Source organism: Parasteatoda tepidariorum, chromosome 5, assembly GCF_043381705.1.
Source record: "Parasteatoda tepidariorum isolate YZ-2023 chromosome 5, CAS_Ptep_4.0, whole genome shotgun sequence".
Taxonomy (NCBI): domain Eukaryota; kingdom Metazoa; phylum Arthropoda; class Arachnida; order Araneae; family Theridiidae; genus Parasteatoda; species Parasteatoda tepidariorum.
Window position 1 is genome coordinate 15,840,432 of NC_092208.1, and position 24,503 is coordinate 15,864,934.

Sequence of the window (24,503 nt, forward strand, 5' to 3'; positions counted from 1 at the left end):
AAATCTGCAATCGGTTATACTATGTTTGGCAGTGTTCTCTGTATTTCTCATAACATTTCTCTTATTTCTCAGAGTCTCACATAAGTCATATATCGCTAATATATATTTATTTTCCTTTCCAGTTGGTCGGTATAGCTATTCTCACTACTATCATAGTCATCAGTTTAAAATGTCAGAATTGTAACAGTATTCCCACCGCTCCCACCACCACTCAAATTCTCACCGGTAAGATGAAATTAAAAACATTGTATTATCCTACCGATAATCTTTAAAGAAATAATTTTTTTTTAAAAATAGTCTTTAGATATGTAGAGGGCACATAAGAGGTGTGATCAACCATGCATTTTTTTATATACATATTTCAAGTTTCTTTTAGCCTCAAAGTCTTATTCATAGCTGGTCAAATCACCCTCAAATTGAGATTATTGATCTATTTTTTTCATTAAAAAAATCTTCAATAATAAAGGTAGCTTACAATTAAAGTAAAAAAATAATAATGTTTTAGTGCTTAATTTAAAAAATACAAACCTTTATAAAAATGAACAATATAAGCTATCAAATAATTGCAACTTAGAACTTTTTATTACGTTTACTAAAAAAATAAAAGGAAAAATATTTTTTTTAAAATGTGTTAAACTTTCTCCTATATATAAAAATGGAAAGTTCTACGTATAATGTTCGCTAATAATGTAATAAAAGAGGAACCTTTTTTTTTCTTCTACGTCCAAATATTATGGGGTGGTTTATTAGTTAATTCATCCATCCCTCGCAGTATTATGTAAGAACAATACTTGAACAAAAATGCTCATTTTTTTAAAGTACAAAAAAATGAATATTTTTTTAAACAGTGGGTTGAAACACCCATGCTTTCACTATATATAAAATGAAAAATCCTTATGTACGCATATATGCTTGTTAATAATTCAAGATAAGATCAATCGATTAACATCGAATTTTTTGTCTTTTGCATGCAAATATTATAGCTTGGTTTATCTATCAACTGCGCAAGTTTCAAAGCGTTATATATAACAGGAAGATGCATAACTGTTGTGACAAACTTCTAGGAAGGATAGGGCACATCATCAGAATTAAAATTGCACAGGAGCCCAGGCCAGGAAATGTCATTATACGCCAATAGGGGCACTTTCTTTTTTTTTCCAAAAAAATTATTCTCGCATCGAAGATTATTGGTGCTTAATTAAACTAGCTTATTTAATTAGTTTAAGGTTAGTTATTCATGGTTATTTATTCCTTTTCGTTCCTTAAGCGGGACAGATTTTATGCTTATCTCTGATTACCAACCCTAACCCTGATACGGTATAAATAGACGGTATCAATAAAAGGTAATTCTAGATGCCTAAGCGTTCTCTTCTGTCAAAATAATTGCCACGTGTTTACAAAGTTTTGGCCACTCTTGTTGTCAATATTTTACATTTGCACTCAAACTTTGGTTTGTGTAAAAAGAAGCTACGAAATAAATGACATTCGATAAGAATTTAGCACGTTTTAATCCAGATCATCCTCATTAAAAGTGTTAATGGATCCTGCAGCACACACACGTATTGGCTTGAAAGATAAGAGCTTACAACAGAAAAGTAGCCATAAAATTTTGAGCTGGAGTATTTATTTACGTTATTGAAATGACAAGCGGAGTAAAGATAAAGGTGTTAAGTGATGTAACAAAATGATATAATCTCTTTAAATTGTGTGTAAAATATGAGTTAATTTTGATGTATTCAAAGTTCAGAGTCCTTTATCTGAGTTTAAAGAGTTCTTATTTTTCAGGTGCTGAAAATTCTAAGTAATGATTTTAATGCAAAGATCTTATGAATATAGAAATTATTTCGGATATATTTAAAATTTAGAGTTCGGTATTTGCAAGAGTTCAAAAAATCTAAATAATTTGCGTGCTAAAAACTAAAAGTAATGGTTTCAATATGGTTATAACTCTTAATTAAATTATTTTTACTAATAAATAAATAAAAACTGATGTAACTAGTGTTTGTTAACAAAAGTGGCGTTTTGAAAAAATAAACAAGATTATGAAGGCTGTTTTTTAGGTAAGGGCTGTTTTGCTGTGTGCACTAATAGGTGGCGCGTGCGTCGCAACCAGTGCTTGTGTCGTGTCCTGGCATACCTTGGGAACAACTGTGCTCAGTTACAACTGAGTAGGTAATACAGTCGGTCAGTTCTATATCTTTAAAGTGTTCAAGCTTAACAAATCACGTATGAGGTATGGTCAGTGATGCGTGTTTAGATGTTAAAAAACCTATCTGTTCCATTCATTCACAGGCAGATTTTTGAAGTTTACGAAGCTTCCTACTGGTATGCTAACAAGAAAATTTGCTACTTTATGACAATGACTCTCGCCACAATTCTGTCCCGAGCTTTATTGAACTCTTTCGGCTAGGAAGTTTTGGATCAACCCTCAATACAGCCCAGACCTTGCGCTAAATAATTTTAATCTTTTCCGATGTTTCAAACATCATTTCAACATCGATGACGAAGACGCGAAAACGGTCGTGACCAGGCGGCTAGTTACTATGGCGAAGATATTCTAATCTTGTTGTAAGATATGATAAGTGTTTAAGCAGACTTGGCAACTATTTTGAGAAAGAAAAAAAAAAGAGAAACGTGTGTGGAATCAAAAAGTAAATTTGCTTCATGAGAATTTTCCTTCGTTTAGTTCTCATTTTCAAACGGCCCTTACTTAAAAAAAACAGCTCTCGTATTTACCTATTTTAAAACACAGGAATCACCTTTAATTAGCCCTTTACTTAATATCCGCCTAAAAAGAGGAAATTATAACAGTTTTTAGATTACGGTTTAAGAACTGATATTTAAGAGAAAAACCTTTAAAAATTTGCCTATTAATTACACTGGGGAGCAACGTTTGTTTTGTTTTCTGTATCTGATTTTTAGGTACTTTCGTATCACTGATTTCAAATCTGCAATCGGTTTCTCCTTCCAGGCAACAGTTTTTTTTTTTTTAAATCTCAGTTTTGGTCTATTTTTTATCGAAATTGAAAAACGTCCTATTTAACAGAGGATCGCATATATGCTGTGACAAACTCCTGAAGAAATTAGGGTTAATGTCGTCATACGCCATTAGAGGCTTTTACATACTATGTTTCTTCGAGTACTCTTGAGCGGATCATAATAGAAAAGCATCTTATCCCAACATGAAACTACATATCTTGACATGGTTATGTGCTCCAACTCCTCTTGTAGTTTGTCGCAACATTTACATAACCTCCCTGATATGCATAACATTTTAAGCTTGTATATTTTTAAAAAAACTGAACTAAAACTGTAATTTAAAAAAAAATATTTTTGTAGCTTTAGGAGCAAAACTAATTTCAGATTTGAAATCCCCATACCGGAATTAGTCAAGATTATTAGTACAAATGCAACAAACAATTTGTTCCCCAATGTTTTAAATTTCAACCATGGTAAAAGTAGAAGTGGAATCATCATAAACGAGTTTATTTGTGAATTGGAATTGAAGAGTGTTCATTTATCACTTATTATTGCCTTCAAGGTTATCGATAAATAACACGGTTTAAAATAATTTTAAGTCGGAAATTACCGCGTACTTCGTTAATTATTTATGCGGTTTTGATAAATATGTCTCCTTATAACTTAAAACCAGTACAATATTCACAACACTGCAATACGATATCCACAGCAATGTTCACAAGAGTTTTATCAATTAATAATGACTTTATTTTTATGAATTATTCAGAGTTAACAACATATGAATGGTCAGAGTTTTAAATATATATATTTTCAAAACTACTGCACATAATTACAATAAGTGATACTAGAAATTCAAGAATAATATACCGTTTTTATTCTCAATTACAAGCGTTTTACGTGTGAGGTTTTTAATTACAATACAAACGTGCAATCAAATTCATTCCGCATATTTTGTAGTTTCACACAGTCAATTGGTTCCTAATGATGCAAAAATGCGTTTTTTGAGCACATGCAGTATTTTTGGCATAGTTGATTCATAAAAATAAGTCACGTGAAGTTAATTCTGGAGATCTTGGGGATTAAGTGATTTGGGATTTATTGGGTGTCATCCTCACGTTCAAGAAACTATTTTTGAACCAACGATGCAAAAAACACAACACCGAGCGAACGTATTTATGCATTGATAAATTGAAACTATTAAATGTGTGGTACGAACTACAATAGATGTTTGTCGTGTACCAAAATGGTCACAGATCGAACACTTGAAAATAGATAAATAAATGACATGGTGTAGATTCCGAGAAATTTAATGACTATGTAATTAAGGGTAAATCACCAGCAGCAGAACACACAGTTTATAACCCAATTAAATGACAGAGTTATGTGCGTGGAATGAATTAGAATAAATGTTTGTCGTATAACAAAAAAGTCACACATCTAACACACACCTGCATTGAAAAGTAATAAATCTTACAAATATAAACTCTTTAAATCTTTGCATAATACGTGCAAGAGTTACAAAAATATAAATATTTAGAATTCGGTCTTTCATTCTTCACAATCCTTTATGTTAAGGGTGGTGAGTTGAGAATATTCTTGTTATTAATTGATGAAAATTATCACTATTTAGATTCGCCTTCATTGCATTGGGAGGAAGAATGCTCATCAGAAGTTTCTGTATGCCCTGCTAGGTAAGATATGAACATAGTTTTTACCGGTGATGTAAGATTGGTTTAGAAGAGATAACTGAAGTAACTTACGATTTAATGGTTGGATTTAGAACTGTTGAAACAGAATTTTTTAATTTGATGAAAGTCTGTAAGATGTTGTATGATTTAGAATTTACTAATATAAAACGTCTCTAATCGCACTTGACATTAGATACAAAAATGGATTCTTTTGAATTAATTTAACTGTTCTTCCTTCTGTTTATATATATTGCTCCCTACTAAGAGGTAGAAATAAACAGAATATTTTTACTTGTTAGAAAAAATCTTGAAGAGATCAATAGAACTACAAGAGAAAAATAAAAAGGTTTCCTTTTTCTGGTATTTAAGTTGTTATAATAGCATAAATATATATACCGAAGAGCCATTACATTATGACCACCCTCCATCTACAACAATGGGCTCGCCCAGGTTTTCATAGTTTCTCGCCCAGGAACAATGTTTTCATGAGGCACATTGGGACCCATAATCCTCATAGAACAATCCCTGACGTCTGTAAGCTACTTGAACATAGTTGAAGACCAGGTTCACCCATTCATGGCAACAGTTTTTTCTGCTGGGGATGGTGTTTACCAACAGGATAATGCACCATGTCATAAGGGTCGAATCATAAGGGTCATTCTAGTGACTTTCAAGTCATGTCTTGGCCCTCAAATTCACCTGACCTTAAGCCAATAGAGCATTTGTGGTCCTACTTGGAAAACCAAATTCGTGCTGCCACGCTACCCCCTCGCAATATAAGGGAATTGCATGACCAGTTGGTGAGCGCTTGGTACCAGATACCTCAGACTACCTATCAGCACCTTGTGGAATCAATGCCACACGGCGGGTGCTAGCAGTTTTGAGGACTAAAGGTTGTCCTACATGTTATTAGCATGGTGGTCATAATGTAATGGCTCTTAGGTGTATATTGGCTCTTTCAAATTCTATAAATATAGAAATAGATTTTGCTTGATGAAGTTAATTCAAATATTTCACCCACCAGAAAATATAACACTTCGTAACTATACAGAGTGTTCTAAAATATTTTAAAAATAGAGGTAATTATAAAAATCCTTTTTCAGCATATTAATCTGCGCATTTTTTGTATATAACTCGCACTATCCTATAACTATCCCCTTGCTTACTGATTGCCTCGTTAACAACATTATTTCCTTTTAGTAAAATTTCGCATGATATCGAGAATTATTCCATTATGGAGCAGCGATGGCTCAGGGTATGGAGCGTTCGTCTTTCAATGAGGTGAACCGGGTTCAAATCCCAGAGATGTCTGATAGATACGAATTCCTCATCCGGCTTACACCGACCACAGTGCGGACGTGAAATATCCTCAGTGGTAGTATCCTCAGTGGATCATGAGTTAGAGTCCCCTTGCCGTCAGGATAAGTGTGAGAGGTTCTCGTGGTCTTCCTCTCCATGTAACGCAAATGCGGGTTGGTTCAAAAAGTCATCCACGAAGGCAAATTTCTCCCAATACTTGATCCAGGAGTTCCCTTGTCTTCTGGATTGTGTTCAAAATTACAAGGCTACGGAGTCGAACATTAGTAGTCGTAAACCCAAATTTGGGTCGATAAACACTTGAGTCACACTTTAAACTTTCGAATGGCTTCAGCATTACCTGTAAAAAGGGTGTCTAGGTATAATAAAGTTGTCATTTGCTTCTCGATAAAACCATTCCTTCGGTGCGAAACTGATGAGTTAGCGTTTCTATTTCAAAAACAGGGCGAAATAGAAAGAAAAAATGAATTACAAAATTGTAGAGCATCCTCAAGTCAGAAAAAAAAATTATCTCAAGGTACCATAATTTTAAATGAATCTGAAGAGAAGTTTGAAAATCGAAAAGACAGGTTTCTTGAGATAAATAGCTGTTTTTTTTTTTCTTTTCTAAGATCGTTTCGTCACGGTACACAGTATTATATTGCGAACAAACAAATACAGATTTTAAGTATTCTCTTTATCTCTTATGTCTACAACGGAGATTCTCAAACTTCTTAAGTCTCAAATCACTTTTGAAATCGGAAAGTTTTACACAGATCGTTAAATTTTTATCTTGAAGTCTTGTATAGTATTTAGTAAATTAAACGACAAAATATTAACAATGCAATGTCTTTTCGTCATTTAAGCTAGCTTGACTTTGGACTTTGGCCGTTTAAAAGTTTTTATTTTTTGAAAAATATTCCATTATTGATACTTAAAAGATACATGAAACAAATTAAAAATGAATGCAAGGGAAATATTTCCATACCACAATTAGTAATTTTTATCATTTTGATTCAATTACATTTGCTTCAAATTTTTACTTGCCTATGTTTAACACGAATTTAATGAGAAGGTCGGATTGTATTAGTCTGGTGTTGCCTTTTGACATGAATTTGTTTTGTCGCATAACATGCAGGTTATCGTCACATTAAATCTTATCTTCTTTTTTTAAATACTGTCAATGTTTTATTTGCGCAGGTGATAAACATTTAGTACTGGTTTTTTTTTAATATGATCGATAGCGCAAAAAATCATAATATTCAAAAAAAAAAAAAAAAAAAAAAAAAAAAAAAAAAAAAATCTGGAAATAAAATATTTTAGACTTTAAAATGTATTTCATATTTTCTTTTTTTAAATTTCAAGCCTCTCTTACCTTTTTCCGTAGCACTGGAAAATATTTGGCGAAGCAGAGTTTGAGAACTCTGGTCTACAACATAATCAATGCGTATAAAATCAACGATGTTCTACAGTTTGTGATTCATTTTTTCTTCCCATTTCAAAATATTTTTGATATAAGAATTTTTACTTCCCAGTTTTTCACAAGGTAGCTCTGTAAAGAACCTTATTGAGAAGCGAATCGCCACTTTACTTTACCTAGACAATACTTTTATAACTATGGCAAAAACCGTAGGAAAAAGTACAGGGGTGACTACAGACTTCAGATTTGCTTGTGGTTCAATACATTCAAACAGTTTTTCATATTATTGATATAAATACTATTCCAGCTAATTCAGCAATTATCAAAATAAAATATTTCGAATGTGTTAATATATTTAATAAATTGGTAATGAGTACACTCTTGTTTATTTTTTTTAATAATGAGTTCTGTCTAATTTGCATATACCAATTTATATGAAAATCCACAGAAATGTTAAAAATGTTCGAAAAACTGCAAGAAAAATTTCTCATGTTTAACTAAGAAACACACTGCTGAGTAGATTGGTAGATTCAACGTTTTGTCTTCTTTTTCATATAATTTCGGATTTTCAATATGATAAAAACTAATAAAATCAACTGATTTTGAATCTAATCTTTAAAAAAAAAACTAGTTTTATTTGGTGAGGTTCAGAATTCCTATTCTTAAGAAATGCAAGAAAATTTAATTTGGATTTCTACAATAAAAACTAATTGTTTTTGGTATTCTTAGAGATTTATCTTTTTCAATCATATTTTTAATTATTTATTTTCGATATTTTTTCTTAGATTTTTAATCTCTAAAATGTGAACTTTTATATAAATGGAAACATCATTTGATTATTCAGTTTTCAGGATAATCCGCCATTGCTGTTAGTTTCTCTGGATGGGCTACGAGTGGATTATCTCAAGTATGGTGTTTCGCCAACTCTTTCCAAAATCGCAGAATGTGGAGTGAAAGCTGAATTTATGTATCCCATATACCCATCGAAAACATTCCCTAATCACTATACAATTGTAACGGTAAGAAATTTTATTCGTTTGTGTTAAAATATTAGTCTCAAGATTAATATCGCTTTAAATAGTCTCAAGAAATAGAACAATTAGCTGATTTAATAAATTATGCTGAATTTATAATTTGATAAATGCAGCATACTCTCGATATCTCAAAAACCTTGTTATGTCAACAAAAAAAAAAAAAAAAANCAATTAATAGTTTTTCGGTATTATAAAACATTAAAAAAAAAAAACAAAAAAAAAACATTTTCCCCCTTGGCATTATGTATAGTGGAGAGTGGAGTCAAGTGTAACAGGGTACGATTGTAAAAGAGCAAAAATTTCGAGTGTCGGGTTCTAGATTTGGTTCCTAGGTGGCGCGCACAAAGTGTATTTAATAAATCTACATGTACACTCCTGCTGGCAGCCATTTTTATGTACTTTTGAAAGAGTTACATCACAAAAGATATTTTCACGCTACGTAAGTACTTTTTTTGGTATTAGAATATTATATTTTAACAAAGTAATTTTGTTTAAACAAATAAAAATTATTAACCGAATGTGTAAGTGGACACCTTAATTAACATTTTAAAAAAAAGAGATTAGTTTTGTTAATTAACTAGCATTGTTTTTAACAAATGAAGCTGAAATGGCGTCTTGGGGACGAGTGTAACAATAAGTAAAGGGACGATTGTAACGGCTGAAAATAAATAATCTTATGTTAACAAACCAGTACTTAACTCTTCAAGAACCACCAATAGTTTCCTATATCATTCATATTATGTTGCATGCGCATTATTTTATTTGTCACCTTTCTCTGCATAAATTAAAATTTTTAACCCCTTAAAGTTAAAAGTTTAACCCTTTAGGTCTCTGCTCATTATTATTTTTACTCCTAAAATATCACTACTATTTTGATCAATAAAAAAATATATCACAACTATGATAATATGTATAATTAACTATGTTTTAGTTGAATTTATGAACTGTTACAATTGACCCCGTAAGTGGGGACAATTGTAACAAGTGCACGACTGTCAAAAATTGTTAATAACTAATATAATAACATTTAAAATAAGGTTTTTTTTTCTACTAGAGGATAGTCTACTTTACTCGTCTGTCAATTAATACTAATAATATATTGGATTTTTTGTTACTTAAAAATAGTTAAGTAAAAAATGTTACAATTGACCCCACTCTCCCCTATACCTAATGTTAATTTGAATTTCTATGTCGAAGGGTTTCGTCTCAAGACCTTGTTATGCCGAATTTTTTTCGAAAATGAATTATTTCAGAAAAATCACAATGTTAAGTTCATTGTAATCCAATTATTTTCTATTTAATGCATACTTGTTCTTGTCTTACTTTTAAAAATAAAACTATCATTGTTGTATTTAGATTTATAGTCAACTATTATTACATACATATTTATTAGTTGCTATTCTTATGTTTCGTGACTCTACTTTCTTGAGTAATATTTTAGAATATATCTATTTTCTTTTTACTTTTTAGAGCATATTTAGTTCTGACCTTGTTTTCTCGAAAACTCGCTATTTCGAATTTTTTAGCGTCCCTTCAACTTTGAGATATCGAAAGTATACTGTAGTTGCACGAAGATTTATTTTTCTATTTGATCTATTTTAATTCGATATAACATTATATAATTCAATTTTTTTCCTTTCTTGCCTATTGTTGCTTGCTATCGGTCTAATAGTCAAGCTAGAAAGATTTTGTACCCATCTATGTTCGGTTAATTTTTCCTTCTATTTAAATTAATCCACAATGCGCAAGCTTGGAGTAATTGTAGTCCAGTAGGATATATTGCAGAATGATCTAGTGAATCAACGCAGCAGTAAATCAAATAGAGCGATGTTCAAAATCTCTCTAATCGAAGTCGTTTTCGCCTTGATGTTTCTTAGGAGAGTTATGCCATTTAATTGTTCTTAAAAGATTTATGGGACTTATAAATAAATGTGATTTCATACAATATTGCAAACTGAGAAGTCAACACTATAGACTATCCTAACAATATTATATCCTGGCATTGCATTAATGTAGTTAAAATGTACTTTGAGTGATTCAATATTATTTCAAAATTGCGATTATGTTTTATTAATTTTAATCAAAATCTGATTTTAATATTCACATTTCAGTTCAGGAAAACAATTTTTATACCCACTGTTAAACAGTTGAAATTTTTTTTTTTTAATTTCCATTATGGATTCATTTTCAAGTTCACGCCATGTAGAATTCTTCTTAATTGCTACTGAACCTAGTGACTACAATGAAGACAAATATTTACAAACAAATTTTACTAATTAGCGACGTAGTTACATGCAGATAGAACTCAAATAATCCTTTTTTTTTCCTTTCAAAAGGCAACTCTCCAATACAATTCCGTAAAATCCGCTCAATAGTCCATAGCGCAGTATTGTTAAAAACGTTTTGGCAATAAAAAAGAGTTTGAATTCCAATCGTATATGCTCCGAGCAGCTCAGTTAAGACTGAACAATTTCGGTTTTACACAGAACTTGTTCTGCTTATTTATAACATAATCGGTTTTTCAAAAGCACCTCAGTTACTACAGGACAATCTCGTTTCTTTACAAATCTATCGTAGCGCAATGGCTACTGAACAATTTTGGTTCTGTATAGAGCAGGGATGGCGAACCAATGGCACGCGTGCACGAGGCACAATATTTTGGGTACGCCACCGAACACAATTTTTTGGGCACGCCACCGAACAATTGTTATTACACTATGAATTGTTATTACACAAATGTTATAACACTATGAAGCATATGTAACAATTAAATTGAAATTTACAAAAACAAACAAAATAGTAAACAGTTATTAATAAAAAAATTAACAATTAATGCTAAAAAAAACAATTAATAACCATAAAAAACAAGCTAAAATAAATAAGTAGCCAAAAAAAAACAGTCCTGCTTAAACTAACATCTTACAACTTAATATAAGTTATTTGTCATCTAATCTGCAACAACAGAAGTCACACTGATGTTACTTTAAGTTGTTTTAAGGCATGGCAAAATGTTTTTTTTTTTTTCAATGCAAATAGTTTTGAATTGTATATTTAGTATTATTATTTTCTCAATAATCGCAAAGTCAAAATTATTTGAAGGCACGTCTATGACCTCATTAAAAAAATTTTTAGAAAAATTGGCACGTTGGTGTATAAAGGTTCGCCACCCCTGGTATAGAGTATGCGCAGAACATGAACGTGCAGGATGTCGCATGAAATATCTATGTCTGTTAATCATTAGCTTTATTTTAAAAGTTTTAAAGAACACTTTCTACTCGATCCTGTTATTTTTTAATCACCCTGTACGTTTAAGTAGGTCATGTGTGTGTGTTTGTTTTCCACAGGGTCTCTATCCTGAATCTCATGGAGTTATCGATAACCAGATGTATGACCTTGCCATGAATAAACGCTTTAAAGTTGGTAAAACTAGGCTGGATGATCCAAGGTGGTGGCAGAAAGAACCTGTAAGTTCAATCACTCCAGATCAGTTTTTAACTCTTTATAGTATCGTCATATTTTATCTTACAACTGTCGTTGAACAGCCGACCCAATTTTTGGGGTTTACAACTACTAATATTCAACTCCTTAGCCTTGTAATTTTGATCCCAACCTAGAAAACAGGGAGCTCTCGAATCAAGAATTGGGAGAAATTTGCCTTTGGAGGACTTATTGATGAAACTTGACCCGCATTTGTATGGAAAGGAAAACCATGAAACGTTATATGGTTAGCTTAACGGAAAGGGGACTCTAACCCATGATCCGTGTACCACTAAGGATATTTTACGTCAGTACTGTGGTCGGTGCAAGCGGAATATGTCCCGCAGTGAACTGATCGTTAAGCCACGGTTCCCAGCAGATCACCGAAGTCAAGCATCACTGGCTCCGGTCAGTGTGCGGGTGGGTGACCACTTGGATCAGTCTGCGTAGGGACCGAGGGTGTGCGGTATTGGTCCTCGTTAAACTGTTCTACCGTAAAGTGCTCGACTTCGCTTCCAGGTCGTCGGGCTACCGAAGAGGGGATTCCATCCCCTCTGCAGAGGATCAAAATTGTGATAGTATTGTCTTCGGATCATCCTCAGGGATGTTTCCCAGACCATCGCCAATAGCCCATTGTGCAGCTCTAGTGCGACGTAAATTAACTACAACAACAGCAAGCCAAATGTAGAATTCGTATCAATCAGCCATCGCTTGAATTCGAACCCAGTTTACCTCATTGGAAGGCGAACACTTTATCTCCTGAACCATCAGGGCTCTTATAGTATTATCTGAAGATTTTACTTTGTTTCGAATGTCGCTTGAACAAGCAAAACTCTCCAGCTTTTTGCGATTTAAGTGAGTAAAGTGCTCAGTTCGTTTGGCAATCGAACACCGCAAGAGCGGAAGTATGTCTAAGCTCAAAACTTCAAGGATTAATGGCGGCACTCATTCGATAGGCATTTTTTCTCAGTTTAGACATGGATCTGAAGGGGAAGGAATTTTTCTCCAGATCCATGTACCCATGATATTGCTTGACCGACCACAGGACTTCCGATTCACAGCTTATATGAGCACGTATATCGCATGTACTCGGTGAGTTTTAGCGATGTCGAGGATGGAACCCCGACTCCTCTGAAGATTGCATTGTTTACAGTAAAAAATCATCCAAATTAATATCAACAGGGACTAACTCCAAACAGTTTAATGTCATCAAAGCTCTTGTTTGTTCATTTATTTTATTGTTTCTTTTCAATCCGGCTGTTTTCTCTTTCTTCTTTTTCCATAAAATATTACTATCGAGTGATTGATTTCATGGCCTTTGGGCTAACTGAGAAATATTCATTTCGAGGAATTTAGTTTCACTAAAAAATAAAAATTCCTATTAATATTCAATTTAGGAGTTGTTGTGCTTTCTAAGTTTAAGTTAAAATCGCAAACAGAAAACACTTCACACCAATTAAAATTTTTGCATATTTTAAGAAACTTTTAGGAAACGTCAACACGTTCAGCATGGATTTAGAGAAAATGTTTTTAGAAACCAATACAAATATATCACGCTGACGGTGGATTTTAAGTGTTTATCATTGTAGTGTAATACAATATAGAGCCACGCCATCCTATAGAATTTATGAGCTGAGGCAGTTATTTAAAATACATACTGTGTGAATTCGTACATATTTTGGGTACACATATGTTCGCATATGACCACGTGGTAGTTGTGACTGAAAGAGTTTAGTATCGTGGTGACAAAATTAAAATTCTGTATCCTATTGAACTTAAGAGTCGACCAGTTTGTGTGCTGGTCAGAGAGCTGCCCTCGTCTCAGAACGGTCCCGAGTTTGAATCACGTTTCGGCTATGGATGTAATTTCTCTCTCTGGTTTATCTGTTCTTCTCATGTTGATAGGGTGACGGTGATCCACTTATATTGAGCTCACGAATCTACACGTATCAACAATACCACCCTTCAAAAACCACTATTGTATACGTGGCCTAAAGTGGTGGCATTGGTTGAAAAGAAAGATCCTCGAACTAATTCAAAATTGTTGGACCCTGCCTAATGATGCAAAGTTTTTCCAATCCAAAAAATGGAGGGAATTATAGCTGAGACGATGCTTTAAAGCTGTGTACTTGCTGTTCTATCCGTCCTTCTTATGTTGATAGTTTAAGTTGATCCATCTATATGGTGCTCATGAAAGAGAGATCAACAGCACCGCCCGTTTAGTGCTACAATTGCATTCGTTGTCAAAAATGGAGGCAATGGAAATGAAAAAAATACACTGAAACATACCATAATATTTTAATGCAAGTTTGGCAACATTTAATGATCATGTTTCGTTGTTTACTAATGGACATTATTTTTAGGATGATGATTTTTTGTGATAACGGACATAATTTTTATGTTAATTTCAACGTTATTTTAATGATATTGAAGTGAATGTAGTGAAGTTTGAAAGTAATGAAATTTCCTTATTTTCAAAGACAACATTTTGTTGCCTTCCTGTGTGAGAGTCACAACTAAAATTTTGAATTGTTTTTTATAATGCAAAATTATTTTTTGTAATGCTTTGCAGATATGGGTAACGGCACAAAAACAGGGGAAGAGTGCCGCCTGCTTCTTTTGGCCCGGATCTGACGTTCGTATAAACGGATCGTACCCGAATTTTTATTTCAATTACAACGGGTAAGTAAGAATGCATATTTGGCTTACTTATGTATTTCTTGGTGCATTTATTAGCAGTTTTTCATAGTTGAAATCGAATTACTTGTATGATGATCAAGCGGGGGAGAGACAATTTATGTCCATGGAATCTTATTCTGAGAAAAATCGAATTTTCAGGCTTGAAAATTTACAGTAGCAAGCTTTTAATTGAAATCGTAAAAATAAAAATAACCACGGATACCCCAAGTGCTTATTTACATTCCTTAAACATTTTTAAACAAAATTTAAAATTTTTGATCTAAGAAAAAAAAGGTTAAAATCGGGTTGGACAAGAACTGCTTTTTTCCCTCAAAATTTCTCCCTAATCATTACTTCCTCACTGCCGACTAGATGGCTGAGCGGTCAGCGTGCCTGACTGTGAAGCCATTGGTTACGGGTTCGAATACCGCTCAAGCCATGGGTGTTTCTCTCTGTGTGTTGCTGTGTAATGTGTGAATGTGGCCCACCCTATAAACGGGTAACTGTGGCAGTGTGGCGTGGGTAATGTTGCTCGCTTCCGTGACATATGAGTTCACAGGTGCCCACCGGGTAACGTTAAATGAGCAACACTTCCGGCATCTTTTGAGTTGAAGAACGAAAGTTCAGTGCCTACCGTAGAAGGAAAAGAAAAACTTCCTCGCTAATAATTCCCGCGCCTTCTTCGCTATAACTTTCTATGTTTTTATTATCTACGCGTGGACTGGAACCTTTTTTTTACCAGCACGGTCTATCTTCACAGTGTATTAACTCTCCACGTTATTCGTCAAAATTTAGTAATCCTCAAAATGCAACAAAAGGTGATTCAATCGTCTTTTTGGGAAAAATGGCCCTTTAACCGTTTCTTCCCCTTGATCCCTCTCGATCTTTATATGCATTAAGAGCACCAAGCACATCTTAACAGTACAAATTGTGAAAAATCTAGTTTCAACTCAAGCATTTGCGAACTCTTAACTAAATGACTTAATTCACAATTTTTTGCATGCATATTTGTTAGCACAAACGGAAAAAAATACAAAACATTGGGACAAAAACATAAAACATTGACAAAACATATTTTGTAAGACCGTTGAAAGTAAATCGTGCTTGAATAATCTTTTTAGAAAGTGCCTCATGTATCGGTATACTTTGAGACAATTATTTTGAAGTTTCTTATTTTTATTTAAATTATTTAATGTAATTTTTTTTTAAAAAATAGACCTAATTTTTAGTAAAAAAAATTGAAGAATATTTCAGCATATGGTAATTTAGAATAAATGGATTTTGATATTTCTATTTAAATTATTTTGCATTATAATGGAAGCAATAACTAAAGTAAAAAAAACACTATCAAAGCGTTGAAACTCATACATATTCTAAGGAAAGACCCATTTAGGAAGAGACACATTGTGGCAAATCTGTTTGAAGCTTCTTCATTTATTTAAAGTTAATTTGAATGTAAATTATATTTTTTTTAATTAAAACTAGATTTTTAGAAGAAAAAAATTTATCCTATTTTTGAATATGAGGATTCACAATGTACCATTGTAAGTAATATTAGAAATTACTGCTAATACTAGAAATTATATTAAAAAAATTCAATCACTGATATTCGGTCTTCAGCCTTAAGACAACATACATCTAACTTGTAGTATTCTATTGTTCCAGGAGTATTCCATTTGAAACAAGGGTGGATCAGATTCTGGAATGGCTGATGCTGCCCAAAAGACCAGATTTTCTCACACTCTATTTTGATCAGCCAGACAAAGCTGGTCATGCTCACGGTCCAGACTCATTCGAAGTAAATAATGCATTTTTTAAAACACTTCTTAAGTTTTATATCATGTACGAGAGTTAGTTTAATTTAGTAGCAACATTCGTGAAATTTCTATCGTGTAGGTTAGTGTAATAAGTGTGCAGACCGGACTTTGTAGGGGTCAGGAAACTGGCCTTTCATCAGAAAGGTTCTAGATTCGAATCCAGGACAAGGCATGAATATTCTTTCATTCTCTGTACTATCTGTCTTTACTGTGGGAGCAACGTTGGCCCATCTAGTATGGTGCCTCTGATAGAGTGGCTAACAAATATGCTCTCTAAATGCCTGAATTGACGATATGTTAACACAAGTGGGCATTTGAAATAAATAAAAAAGTTAATAAGTGTAGGACAAGCAAAGATCTTAATTATGTTAAGTAAAATTTAGTTGAAAGTTTTCTATAATGTAGAAGTTAGGAACAAGTGAACGTCTTAGTATAAATATGTTAGGTATAATTTTGTTGTAAATTTTCTATCATGTAAGTAAATTGATTAGGTGGTTAAATGTTAAGGGTAAACATAAATATGTTAAGTAAAATTTAGCTGTAAGTTTTATATTTTGCAGGGGAGTTGTTACATAAGTCCATGATAAGTGAAGCACGCTTGGTTATGTTGCGCAACATGTTAATGAATTCCACAGAAGATTTTTCAAACATATGTTAACAGTAGGAAACTGTTTAAGTGTGCTTTATGGCAGGGCAGTAAAGTAGGAAGTAATGTACTAAGAGGTGTTCCTAAATTTAAAAATGTTTATTGCTTGACATGTTTTCTCTTGCTGATTTTGCAAAGGATGTCTCCTGCCAAAGCATTGTCAAGTAATAAAATACAAGTCAAAATGATATTTATTCGCCAACGAAAAATCTGTAATACATTCTACAAAAATTGATAGTTATATTTTTTTCTCTTGAGACAGTAGCTGTAAACATAGAAAATATTCTGTTATAATGATACTAGTTTTAATGTACCCGATCGCAATGTTTGAAATAACACAAGTTCGGAAATAGTGTTGCTTAGAAGTACATACTGACACCCGGGGTTGCAGAGTGGTAGCACTTTTATGCCACAGGTCCTGGGTTCCATCCTCAGGTCAGACAAGCTTTCCTCCCTTCGATAAAATGAGTACCAAACATGCTTGAGGACTGAGCAATAGGAGTTCCGGATGACCAACCAACCGGAACATCTGCTCCTGCAATCCAGATCCCAAGGTCAAGAAAACTGAGATGGACACAGTAGGCCTTGGCCCTCTGTGGGGTGTCGTGCCTCTGAGTTTAGTTTAGAAATATGTACTGAATGTCAAAAAGTGATAGATCGAAATCTATTACAAAAACAGAAAAAGAGATAGAAAAGTACAGTTTGTCACGTTCTGCTTAGATAATGTTTCATGTTCATATCATTTAGATGAACTTTCCATTAAAAAATATTGCTTGATCCAAGGTTGTAAATTACTCAATATTTTTTAATGGCTTATAATTTTTGTGTGGATATATATGCTTTATATTATTTATTTCAGAACACATATATCAGTATGATGTAACTAAACTGATCCTTGATAATGAAAGGATAAATTTTACACAGTCATTGTTAAGAGTAGAATGTGCAAAAAGCGAGATTTATTGAAGGTTATTGTTTTCAAAATTGTGATGTCAGAAATCTTGGAAAATTAGTTTTCTTTGTTATTTGCAGTCGTTTTTTTATTTCGAAATTGTTGTTTTTCTTATCCTTTTTTGTGCGTTTACACGGCGGAGTAATAATCATTATCATGCTTCACATAACCATTTTACTGCAAAAAAAGACTCTTTCCGCAAATATAGAATTATCTTTATAAATGATATTTGAAAATATTACGAGAATGAGCCTATTTTAAAAACGTAGTTCACAGTTTTTTAAACAGGATTTGTTTTAACACTGAAATTGCGTAAAGAAAAACAAATTATGTTTTGATTAAAAATTAAATAAATAAATTAACAAATAAGAATAAATAGATGAGAAAAGGAATGAAAAATCTTTGTGATTCTTAAATGTAAATTTTAGACTCGCCGAGTATAAAACGCTTTGATGAAGTAATTACGACGAAGGAGATAAATTTAGAGAGTTCTATAACTACCAATCCTTTGTACATTTTCAGAAAAAAAAAACATTTCGAAAATTTAAAAAAAAAATTTAGCAGCATAAGTGTTCTCAAAATAACATTCAAGCGAGGAAGAAACAAAAACATTTTTGAAATTTTTTGAATTGCTAGTAAGAAAGAATGGATGAAAATCATCAAAACCATTGCCTGTTAAAACTTAAAAATTAAAATTATTAACTTGGCTCTTGTTGATTGCCCGTTAGAAATTGGAAATCAAAATTATTAACTTGGCTATTGTTGATTGTTTGTTGAAACTTAGAAATTAAAAGTATTAACTTGGCTATCGTTGATTGCCTCATGTAACTTGGAAATTAAATTTATCAACTTTGTTATTGTTAATTACCTATTGGAACTTGAAAATAAGAATTATTCATTTGACTAGTGTTGATTACTTATTGGAACTTGGAAATCGAAATATTTAACTTGGCAATATTTACTACCTACTGGAACTTGGAAATCAAAATTATTAACTTGGCTATTGTTGATTGTCTGTTGGAACTTGGAGCTGTTTCTATTAATCGGCCTTAAACTTCATCTTTCTTTCAGCCATTAATCAAAGATATTTTGGTATTTTCAATCTTACCTTTCTCTGTAGTGGTTCGTTAGATAGCGTTTTTATTTTTCTTTCGCTTGAATACTGATTTGTGGCCTGATTTGATTTCTCTCTGACAAGGATTCTAACAACATATATGAAAGGCGATTGGTGCGGCTATATGCTAATTGAGTTCTGAAGCTGAACAAATCATATCTTAGTAAAAGTTGTTCATCGAAGAAAACTTGCTAATGTAACAGTAAAATATTAATTTTAAAAGAATACTGAAAAGTGAAATAAAAAGCTTGAAATGTTTTCACATTTTGTGCAAGATTCATTCCTGTTGAATTCTTCATGGAACTTTTTTTTATAGTTGTTTGAAGTCAGAAGGAGTTAAGTATCATCCTCTAATGTTACTATACTAATCCATTTTAAAATAGTGTTAGGTAAGAACAATTGATCGAGTTCTAAAAAACTTTTCTTTTTGAACAGGTTAAAGAAGGTATCAAGACTGTGGATGGACTGATGAATAGGTTACTTACAGGATTGGAAATAAGAAACCTCACAAACTGTGTAAATATTATTATTGTGTCAGATCATGGTTAGTTTTCACTTATTCATTCCTAAAATGAAATGTTTTTAACACTATTTATAAATTTTTAAAGCTAAAACTAAGTGCATAAAGTTTGCATGGTACTTCGTAAAAATTTCGCAAGCGGACCCCCGCAATGCCATTTTCTATTTTGACAGAAATTGGTGCACAACTATCTATACACTTGAACTTAGGTTTTGGAAAGTTTTAAACTCAGAAACAAAAATCTGAAGTAGCTAGGAGGGGGGGGGGTGCTAAATGTGTGAATTATAAGCTTATTGTGAGAAGTGATGAAGCCTAACTTGCATAACTTTGTACCATGAAAAGATTCTTTCCAGAAAATAGTATGTATTAGTATTAAGGTGAAAGTACACCTTAACAGTAATGTTATAGAAAGAAAATTTAAAGTATTTAACATTTATGTTATTAATAAAGTATGTCTTGAAAGTAATAATGTAATATAATAAATTGTAACATTTACAGTAAAATTGCACTATTTTTAGTCACATTTTTTAAAAGCTTCGTAGCTTAGTCTTTTCGCCCCCATCGGGACATATATATTCCGTGGACGAACACACTGAGATATATGTGTCTCATCTGAAAAACCTTGTGGGACATATATGAAACAGTCCCCAAATTGTCCAAATAGTTGATTTTTTTAAAAATTTTATTTTGGCAGAATATTGTTATTTTTACCTTGTTTGATCTACGTATTAATGTTCGATTTTGTCTCTTTATTGGAAAAGAAAAAAGCTGATCGTGGAAAGGTTAAGCTAAAAATTATATTAAAAAATTATCTTATTTCTAAATTGTTAAGATAGAGTTGAACAGTTTCTAAAGAAGCTGTTTAATGTTAAGGTGAGAGCAAATCCCTAAAATTCAATTGCAATTTCAGTTGTGATTTATATTTCTCAGCTGTAATTGATCAATCACGCAGTGAACACTATAAGTTTGGAACAATTTAATTTTTTACTTTTAATCGTACACAATAAATTGAAATAATTTTGTGTTTAGACGATATTTACAGTTTTGAAATCATTAATTCAATGTTATTTACAGTATCTTATAAATATTATTTTATCAGCATTAATTTACTTATCTGTTTAATTTATCTTTTTAATATTATTGAACTCATTAACTCTAATATATTTAACTTATCATTTTGGTAACATTAAACTCATTCTTTCAACATTATCCAACTCATTTTTCAATATTTTTCAACTCATTCTTTCTATATTTTCTTGCTAACGTAAATCATTATTATCCATCTTATTATTTTAATATTATTTAGCTTAACACATCATTTCAGTACCATTCGTGTCATCATACATCGTGTTAGTAATAATTAACTAAATTCATCATATCAGTAATAATTAACTCTAATCTCGTAATTTTTCAACTTATCCTTTCAGTATTATTTTAAATAACTCATCTTTTCATTACCCTTTAATTCATTTTTTTAGTGTTATTTTCCTTCTATCATCATTTTAGTACAATTGAAGTTATTTCAGTTAGAAAAACATACATAATCTGTTTGTCAATTTTGTTAAGAAAAGGTTCAATAAAACCCGTGTTGACTCAAGGAATAGAGCTTTCGCCTTCCAATGAGGTGAACTGAGTTCGAATCCCAGCTATGGTTGGTTGTTACGAATTCTGCACACCGTTCACACACAGTGACCACAGTGCTGACGTAAAATATCCTCAGTGGTAGACGGATCATGGGTTAGTCTTCTTCTTTATAGAATAGTATNATCACGCAGTGAACACTATAAGTTTGGAACAATTTAATTTTTTACTTTTAATCGTACACAATAAATTGAAATAATTTTGTGTTTAGACGATATTTACAGTTTTGAAATCATTAATTCAATGTTATATACAGTATCTTATAAATATTATTTTATCAGCATTAATTTACTTATCTGTTTAATTTATCTTTTAAATATTGAGCTCATTAACTCTAATATATTTAACTTATCATTTTGGTAATATTAAACTCATTCTTTCAACATTATCCAACTCATTCTTTCAACATTATCCAACTCATTTTTCAATATTTTTCAACTCATTCTTTCTATATTTTCTTGCTAACGTAAATCATTATTATCCATCTTATTATTTTAATATTATTTAGCTTAACACATCATTTCAGTACTATTCAAATTAAATCATCGTGTTAGTAATAATTAACTAAATTCATCATATCAGTAATAATTAACTCTAATCTTGTAATTTTTCAACTTATCCTTTCAGTATTATTTTAAATAACTCATCTTTTCATTACTCTTTAATTCATTTTTTAGTGTTATTTTCCTTCTATAATCATTTTAGTACAATTGAAGTTATTTCAGTTGGAAAAACATACATCATCTGTTTGTCAATTTTGTTAAGAAAAGGTTCAATAAGACCCGTGTTGACTCAAGGGATAGAGCTTTCGCCTTCCAATGAGGTGAACTGAGTTCGAATCCCAGCTATGGCTGGTTGTTACGAATTCTTCACACGGCTCACACACAGTGACCACAGTGCTGACGTAAAATATCCTCAGTGGTAGACGGATCATGGGTTAGAGTCCCCTTGTCGTCAGGCTGAGAGTGGGAGGTTTTCAGGGTTTTCCTCTCCACGTCTCGCAAGTGCGGGTTAGTTCCCTCAAAGTGACCTCCACGAAGTCAAATTTCTCCAAACACTTGATCCAGGAGTTCCCTTGTCTTCTGGATTGGGCTCAAAATTACAAAACTACGGAGTTGAACATTAATAGTCGTAAACTCAAAATTAGGTAGGCTGCTCAACGACGGTTATAAAATAAATTAAAAGGATGTAACAAGAATGTAATCAAAAAGCTTTTATTTTATGTTTTTCCAGGTATGTCGGACACAAGCTGTGATCGAATTTTTGATATCAGAAAGTACATAAACATTTCAACTGCTGACGTATACACTGGCTCTTTTGGCAGAATAAGGCCTAAGGAAGATTCGAGTAAGTATACTGATTGTTGTTATTTTAGACAGGAAGTGAACTGTACAGACAGCAGTATAGCAAACATAAATAGCTTTAGATTTGGAGCAGTGAAGGTTTATAATTTTACTAAATTAACAGTTAGTACAAATAAATAAAAATTTTGAAAACCCGAAAAACCGTTTTGAAAAACCGTACTGTTGGAATTTTCATTCTGAGAATATGGTAAAATAACTGGCAGCAGTCTGCCCATTCATTTGACAATAAAGTTTATGGTAAAAAACATTTTTTTTAACTTTTGCGCTTTTGAAACCGTTTTCAACTATTAAACCATGAATACAAAACGATTCGGTTTTTTAACCATTTACAACTAGCTTAGTTTCAAAACCATAAAAAATAAATTTAAATAGACATTGGAGCTAGGGTTTTCTCCAGATAATGAGCATTGGAGTGTACAGCACACACACATTGGGAAGATCAGCACATTGGAAACTCTTGAGTTAAAGGTTCAGTTTGAGTTCCTTTAACTCTATGAGTTAAGGGAAGGAAAAAAATATTGTAGTGTCAGCCCTGGGACTCGAACTCCTGTTCTGTCGGTCATGAAAGTGACAGATTAGCCCTCTCGGCTATAATAGGTAAGCAGCTGCAAGGAACTTAAGTGGCTTCATTAGGTGGATTTAGTTGATGAGATAAAATTCTGGTTGTTTAACTGTATTGGTCGAAAGAGTTAAAAAACTGTTTTTCTCACAGTTAATAGTTTGAATACTATCTTATTTATGGTTATTGGACTGTTTCGGTTGAATATGGTAAAATAACAATTAGATAAATTATTATTTAACCATTTTTTCCGAGAAATTTTCAACAGTGTATAAGTGACCAAAAAAATAAATAAATATTTATCCTACCAGTCACCATTAAGGAATTAATTTATTCTTTATCAAACTTTCCAATTCTCTTAAATTAAGTAAAAAAGTTTTCTTTTTTATATCTGTCAAATAGAATTATTAAAAAATACTCTTGGGCAAATAGGACAAAAAAGTTATAACAGTCACGGTGACCATAATCATATTTTTTAAAAAATAATTAAATTATATATTCCATAATTTTTCTAGACACGGTGGATGAAATTATATCTCAGTTACAGTGCCAAGATAGCCACTTGAGAGTTTATCGAAAAGAAGAGTTGCCGGTTAGAATGCACTACGTAGATAATGCTATATGCTAATTGAGTTCTGAAGCTGNAAATTATTCATCATTTCACATTAGTCGTAATTACTGCCCAGAAGCAATAATTTACATTGATTCATATTAGCTTGATGCATTATTTCACATTAGTCTCAAAAGTTGCTTCGATTAACTCCACTTTCACATTAATCGCAAACACTATTTCATAAAATTCTGTTACACTATAAGCATAATAGCAAACACAGTCTCATATTAACCCCATATATTACTTCACAATAATCACAAACATTGCTTCTAACTCCATTAATTATTTCATATTATTAGAAAACACTGTTTTATATAAATCTCATACACTAGTAGCATAGTAGCAAACACAGTTTCTTATTAACCCCATACATCATTTCTCAATAATCACAAACTCAGTTTCATATTAACCCCATACATTATTTCACAATAATCGCAAACATCGCTTCTATTAACTCCATACATTATTTCTCATTAATCGCAAGCATTGTTTTATATTAATCTCATACACTAGTAGCACACACAGTTTCATATGTTTCCCATACATTATTACACTTTAATCGCAAGCACTTTTTTATATTAATTTCTTACACTAGCAGCAAACACGGTTTCATGTTAGCCCCATACATCATTTCACAATAATCGCAAACACTGCTTCTATTAACCCCATACATTATTTCACAATAATCGCAAACACTGCTTCTA

The 24,503-nt window shown here is 32.1% G+C and overlaps 1 protein-coding gene across 1 annotated transcript in view; it reads left to right on the plus strand.

Moving 5' to 3' along the window:
• The window catches only part of LOC107442458 (ectonucleotide pyrophosphatase/phosphodiesterase family member 3), a 24,498-nt gene extending 684 nt beyond the window's left edge, over positions 1-23,814 (plus strand). The window contains exons 2-10 of the mRNA XM_043052194.2: positions 123-225; positions 4,610-4,670; positions 8,228-8,402; positions 11,762-11,881; positions 14,467-14,576; positions 16,239-16,371; positions 19,538-19,646; positions 22,497-22,610; positions 23,702-23,814. Of these exons, the coding sequence (XP_042908128.2) occupies positions 123-225; positions 4,610-4,670; positions 8,228-8,402; positions 11,762-11,881; positions 14,467-14,576; positions 16,239-16,371; positions 19,538-19,646; positions 22,497-22,610; positions 23,702-23,814 (1,038 nt within the window). The remainder of the gene's footprint in view (positions 1-122; positions 226-4,609; positions 4,671-8,227; positions 8,403-11,761; positions 11,882-14,466; positions 14,577-16,238; positions 16,372-19,537; positions 19,647-22,496; positions 22,611-23,701) is intronic.
• Positions 23,815-24,503: the final 689 nt, after the last annotated feature.